Source organism: Pteropus alecto, unplaced genomic scaffold, assembly GCF_000325575.1.
Source record: "Pteropus alecto unplaced genomic scaffold, ASM32557v1 scaffold3, whole genome shotgun sequence".
Lineage (NCBI taxonomy): Eukaryota > Metazoa > Chordata > Mammalia > Chiroptera > Pteropodidae > Pteropus > Pteropus alecto.
Genome location: NW_006442484.1, coordinates 55,878,153 through 55,884,980, shown reverse-complemented (window position 1 = coordinate 55,884,980; position 6,828 = coordinate 55,878,153). Strand labels below are relative to the sequence as shown.

The 6,828-nt window shown below is 35.9% G+C and overlaps 1 protein-coding gene and 1 pseudogene across 1 annotated transcript in view; one reads left to right on the top strand and one right to left on the bottom strand.

Annotated features, from left to right (window-relative positions):
• Positions 1–6,828, top strand: part of HIBCH (3-hydroxyisobutyryl-CoA hydrolase) — a 73,973-nt gene that overhangs the window by 50,630 nt on the left and 16,515 nt on the right. Inside the window, exons 11-12 of the mRNA XM_015596791.2 lie at positions 2,701–2,756; positions 3,444–3,525. Of these exons, the coding sequence (XP_015452277.1) occupies positions 2,701–2,756; positions 3,444–3,525 (138 nt within the window). The remainder of the gene's footprint in view (positions 1–2,700; positions 2,757–3,443; positions 3,526–6,828) is intronic.
• On the bottom strand, positions 4,510–4,628 carry LOC112470621 (annotated as a pseudogene).

Here is a 6,828-nt window from a genome sequence, read left to right as displayed (position 1 = left end):
TACCATCTGTCTTCATTGGTTTGGACAGCTATAACAAAAATACCATAGACTGGGTGGCTTAAACAACAGAAACTTATTTCTCACAGTTCTGGAGGCTGGGAAGTTCAAGATCAAAATGCCAACCAGTTAGGTTCCCAGTGAGGACATCCTTCCTGGTTTGCAGATGGAAGGTGCCTTGCTGTATCTGCACACAGCAGAGAGAATTAAAGTGAGTTTTCTCAGATCTCTTCTTAGAAGGGCACTAATTCCATCATGAGGGTTCTACCCTCTTGCCCTATTTACCTCTCAAAGTCCCCAACTCCAGATACCATCACATTGGGGGTTAAGATTCAATATGAATTTGGGAGGGATCAATAACATTGAGTCCATAGCATTATTCTACTTCCAAGCAGTACATTAAAAGAAAAAGAACCTGTAGACAATGACATTTGAGGACCTCTCGAATGGAACATTATTACAGTAGGTCCAGTATATAATTATTTGGAATTTCTAACAGAAGATGGGAGGAAGTATTTAGAAAGACAGTGCAAAAAAATTACCCAGAACTGAAGAACATGAATACAGGGCCCCTGAGTACTCAGTGCAGTGACTATGAACATAGAGCATGTGAAGATTCATCAGATTTTGTCAAAGCATTTGACAATCTCTCATGTTGTCAACTTGAGTAAATATGGAATGGATTGTAGCGTGTGGGAGTTGAAGGGCCTTACCAGAGTTCTGTTACATATGTAGGTGTTAATGAGTCTTGGTCTTGTTTTATTCAGTATTTTTCTCAGTGATTTGGATGAGAATGTTGACAGCATTTTGATCAAATTGATACCAAACTAACAGAATAAATTCAGTAAAAGAATATGGGTAAAAAAACCCTTTAAGTTTAGAGTGATCTGTTTAATAGCAACAATGTGAAATTTAATAGATGTATGGGGAAAATACTCCCTGTGTTTTTCTTTACTCTCACATTACTACCATATTCACAATACTTCTGACACCAGATGTATGGGTTTTCCATGCATCAAGCAATTTTCTGTGATACCAGTTGTGTGTCCTGTAATTTATTTCAATGCTAACACTATCTGTCTGGAGTTAGCTTCAGATCCCACAACTTAAGGACCCAGTCCCACAATACTAACCCCACTTCAGACATCAGTCATAAGTCTCACGTTGTCACTTGTACTTCTGACTGACTAGCTGTAAATCCACGTTCTCACAATCTACTCCTTGAGTTTGATAATTTTTAAGAATGTCTCCCAAAACTCAGGGAAATACTTAATGTTTATCGGTTTATTATAAAAGATACAGTAAAGGATATAAATGAAGAGCAAGGTCCAGAAGGGTCTCAAATGCAGGAGCTTCTCTGTCCTCATGATGTTGAGGTACATCTCGCCAAATGTGGATATGTTCACCAACCTGGAAGCTCTCCAAACCCATCCTTTTTGGGGGTTCTTGTGTAGGCTTCATTATTACATAGGCATGATTGATTAAATCATTGGCTATTGGTAATCTGACTCTATCTCCAGCCCCTTTACCCTCACTGGAGCTTAAGGGAAGGAATTGGTGGGTGAGATGGGTGATAGGACTGAAAGTTCCAACTCTCTAATCACCTGGTTGATTTTCTTGGCAACCTACCTCCATCCTTTGGGGCTTTCCAAAACTTAACCTTGTTAACATAAACAACCTATGTGGTTGAAGGGGACTTGTTATGAATAATAATAATAAAAAAAAACCACTCCACCTTTGTTTCAGGAACTGAGAGGACAGAAAACCAAATACAATAAAAGGTGCTCTGTTTAGGATATTCCAAGGGTTTTGGCAGCTGTGTAATGGAAGACCAAATATATATTTCTTATTTTAAATCACCATATCACAGTACAGATAAGTAAAAATCTTGAATTTTAGTTCAAAATACAAAATTCATAAATACAAGATGGGAGAAATATAGTTTACAATGGCACCAGTTAAAAATGTTTTAACTGCTTAGTGTAAATCAGCAGCCTAATAGGACTGCCCCCAAACTAACCCAGGATTAGTTCTAGTAAAAGCATTGTATCCAAAACAAACAAGGATCTATGGAGCCCTCCTGTACTTTGCTATTACTCAGCCACACCTGCAGCTAAGTTTTGCATTACACACTTTAAGAATGACCTTGATACACTGGAACTGTGCATTCATTAGAAGGACCTGGATTGTGAGGGGGCACAAAACTACCGTATGAGAGAAAAGATTAAGGTAGAAGAGAGATTAACTAGAATTAGAAAATGGGAGGGCTTATTTTTGGTCTAGCATTAAAAAATTTTTAATTTTAGTTGTTCAAACACTTGTGAGTTCCTTCCTAAGGTACACCCTGGAGGTCAGTGCTGCGGGAGTATTGGGGATGTGGTAGGAATTTCTGTATCACATGGAAATTTGGGCAGAATGACTTCGTAGGTCCCTTACAGTTCTTAAATTTATTGATATACTTGAATGATAATGTATCATATATAATGATGTAAAAATAAAAATGCAAGAACATTTTTTGCCTTTGACACATTTAAGATCTGGTCTGAAATAAAATACATCCTGTTTGAATTTTGAACATAATGGTAGTTATTTATGAGACTCTCAGGTGTAATTTGAAAGTCACAAAACATATTATTAAAAATGAAATTATTAAAAAGGTTTGAGTTACTCCAAATTAATTTAAACATTTTTCTTTTCAAACAGTCCAGGATTGATCAGGACAAGTCTTATATATTTGAACACATGGACAAAATAAACAGGTACTTAGAGATCTCAAATCTGTTCTTTTGGAAAGGCTGTATCTAATTGAATTTGCTAACATTATAATTTTGTTTGATAATGCACTGCATTCTTGAGATCAGATAGTGCTTTTATTTTTACTTACCTTTGAAAATAGCTTCTTGCCCACTCTTTCAAGGGCAAATAAATCCATTTTAGTAATCTGTCACAGGGATTCATTTTAGTGCAATACATTTTTTTGTAATGGGGAAGAGAGGCTTGAAAATAACAGTTAGATTAATTAATCTTTTATCTTGTAAAGTGATCTTCTCTGAAGGTCTTATCAAGTTGATCAGCAAATGGTTTTATGCGGTGATTTGAGAGATTGACAGACTGGCTTAAGGAACACAAAAGAGGAGAAAAGCTATTGGAAAATAAGTATCTCTACATTTTAGAAGCGTCAGTTTTTAGCAGTTAATATATCATTTATTTACATATAAAAGATGCAACAAAGCAAAAGAGAAAATTCAGGCTTTATTTTGCATTAGTGAAGGTGGACTGCAAACACCATCCCAGAGAAGCAATGTTTTATTTCATTATCCTGTAAAATAGGTTGGAAATTTTTTCATTATTGAAATGAAGCTTGGGGGAAGCCTGTGTTTAGGTTCATTGTTGTGTCAGAAAAAGAAATCATGCATTGGTGAAATCATTTGTTTCCTTCCTTACAGTTGGTTCTCAGCCAATACTGTGGAACAGATCATTGAAAATTTACAACAAGATGGTTCACCTTTTGCCTTGGAGCAGTTGAAGGTAATATATGGATCATTTCTGCCCTGATCATGGTGAATTCTTGCGTTAGGGAAGCCTCTGTCAGCTCTGTGGTGGAATATAGCCCACTTAAAATTTTTTTTTATTTTTCTGAACTCAGTTGAGCCTCAGAAAGAGGTTTCACAAAACCTTTACCTAAGCTCAGTGACTCATTTACCTGCTGGATGTTGAAGGCAATGCTAAGCTGTTTTTAGGTCCTTTGTAACAGAGAAGGACTTTAGTCAGCATACATCATCTCCAGTAGTCCTCCTTGTCCTGTGGAAGAAGCATTTAGGGACATTTTTATAAGAAGGATTAGGTGAAAGGTTTGCAGATCAAATGTTTAAAAAAAATTTTAAGAAGATTTTAATACTAGTTTCAGTAACTCTCTAGGATTGCTCCTAATCCCTGTGGGCTCTTCAGGGATTCCTGTCTTCCTTCCACAGGTCCCAAGGATTTTGTCTTCATTTATGTTCTGAGTTGCAGCTATGTCTTAGAGGTTGATTTCTCTCCAAGACTGTCTGTAGGAAAGACAATGCTTTCAACATATGTGCTAATCATTAAATAAAAACAGAGTTCTTTTTTTATCCTTTCTTTAGATTTTTAAAGTTTTACTGCTGATCCTTGTATTATAACATGAGGAAGTCAGAAATTCTTTGTAACTGATGGAGTTTTCGTAGTATTTTATTTTACAGCTTCTTATATCTTTTCTAAGATTTTCTTCCAAAGTTCCAATATGCTTTTTTTAGTTTTAATGCTTAAGGTTGAAATTCATCAAATCTCCTTTTAATCCATCTTGGTGTAGGTTGTTCATTGTGCCAAACAATCCATGTAAGCTAATGGGCTATTTAAATGCCCTGGTGGGTAGCTTACATTAGGGAAACAAACAAACACACCAATTGCAGTGCTCTCACATTTTTGTGTGTGTTTTTAATTGTGGTAAAATGCATATAACGTAAAATTTACCATCTTAATCATTTTTTAAAATGCCTACAACACCTGGTATTCCAAGGTGGTCTCCCATCCAAGTACTGAGCAGGCCTGACCGTCCTTAGTTTCCAAGATCAGATGAGATCGGGCACGTTCAGGGTGGCATGGCCGTAGACCCATCTTAATCATTTTTAAGTGTACACTTCAGAATTAAGTGTTCACGTTGTTGTGCAACCAATCTCCAGAACATTTTCATCTTGCAAAATTAAAACTTTATACCCGTTAAACAATAACTCCCATTTCTCCCTCTTCAGTGCCTGGCACCACCATTCTGTTTCTATGAGTTTGACTACTCCAGATACCTCACATAAGTGGAATTATGCAGCATTTGTCTTACTGTGACTGACTTATTTCACTTAGCATAATGTTTCAAGGTTCATCCACGTTGTAGCATGTACCAAAATTTCATTCTTTTTTAAGACTGAATAATATTCCATTGTATGTATATATCACATTTTGTTCATCCATTCATATGTGAGTGTTTAGAGTTGGTTCTACCTTTCTTGTGAATAATACTACTATGAACATGGGTGTACAAATACCTCTTCGAGACCCTCCTTTTAATTCTTTTGATTATATACCCAGAAGTGGAATTGCTGCATCATATCATAATTCTATTTTTAATTTTTTGAATAATTTCCCTACTGTTTTCCATAGCAGCTATACCATTTTACATTCCCACCATCAACAGTGCACAAAGGTTTCAATTTTTCCGCTTCCTCACCAACACTTGTTATTTTCTGGGTTTTTGATGGTAGCCATCCTAATGGCTGTGAGGTGATAACTCATTGTGTTTTGATTTGCATTTCCCTAATGATTACTGATGTTGAACATCTTTTCATATGTTTGTTGGCCATTTGTATATTTTTGGAGAAATGTTTATTTAAGTCTTTTGCCCATTTTTTAACTGGGTTTTTGTTGTTTTGGTTACTGACTTGTAGGAAGTCCTCTCGTTTCAATCTACCTTTTCTGGTAATGAGACCAGCATGTTTGCCAAAGAAAAGAAGGTTCTTTAGGGCCAATGAGAGAAGTATTTCTTTTCCAGAATTACAAATGTTATCAATAATCAAAGGAATATGAATAGAAGAGATTGAGACTGCTCCCTCCCCTCACTGACTAGAGTAAAGGCTGCTCTGAACTCCACATCCAAAGTAATTCAGTGGGAGGAAGATAGTCTTTTCAACAGATAATTCTGGAACAGTTGGATATTCATCCATATGCAAGAAAAAAGAAGGACTTGAATCTTACCTTGCATCTGTAGGGTAGGAGAAAATTCTCTTCTTCCCTCTTAGAGTCTTTGGCTGGGTCTGAAAGTTAAACTGACATAAGACAGATTAACAGGAGAAAGGCATACAAATTTTATTAAATTTTTACATGTACTTGGGAACCTGCACAAGAGAATGAATGGAGATCTGCAGAAATGATCAGAGCTGGAAGCTTTTATACCTTCTCGACAAACAAATTTATGAATAATTGACAAGACAGAGGGGTTTAGGCTAAGGATAGTAAATGGTAAAGTAACTAGGGAGATAAGGGTTAATTTAACAAAGTTTGTTTTTACAGATTTCTTGACCCCACATTCCTTTTGTCTAGTGGTAAGAATGTCTTCCTTTCTCCTGCTGTAGGGAGGGTACCTTTCACCTGGGAGTTTTATCTCCTGCTTTCAGGAAGAAAAGGAGGGTCAGAGTGCCCTTATATTTATTGTTTCTCAAGTGCATTAACTCAAGATAATCAGTATGCCAAAGAAGCATATCTTGGGGTGACAAGCCTCTGAACTCATTTACACCATATGCAATTCAAAATGTATTATGCACCTATATGTAAGTGCTAAACCTGTACCATTTCTGAAAGAAAATGAGAAAAATCTTTGTGACTTTGGGTTAGCCAAGATTTATTTTAATGTAAAAAGCAACTCAAGAGAAGAATTGATAAATTAATCTTTCTTAAAATTAAACACTTTTCTTCTCTGAAAGACACTATAAAGAAAATGAAGAAGCCACAAATTAGGAGGAAAATTTGCAAAACAGAAGCTGATTATAGAACTTTAATCCGCTATACACAGAGAACTCTTACAACTTATTAATGAGAAGATAAACAACACAAGTGAAAAAATGAGAAATCTAGATTCTTCACCAAAGAAGATATGCGAATGACCAGTAAGCACATGAAAAAATACTCAGGATCTTTAATCATTAGGAAAATGCAAGTTAAAACCACAGTGAGATGTCACTGTGTATTCATTAGGATCACTAAAATTTAGAAGGTTGACAGTACCAACACCAAGTGTCAGTAAGCATGTGGAGCACCTACAACTCA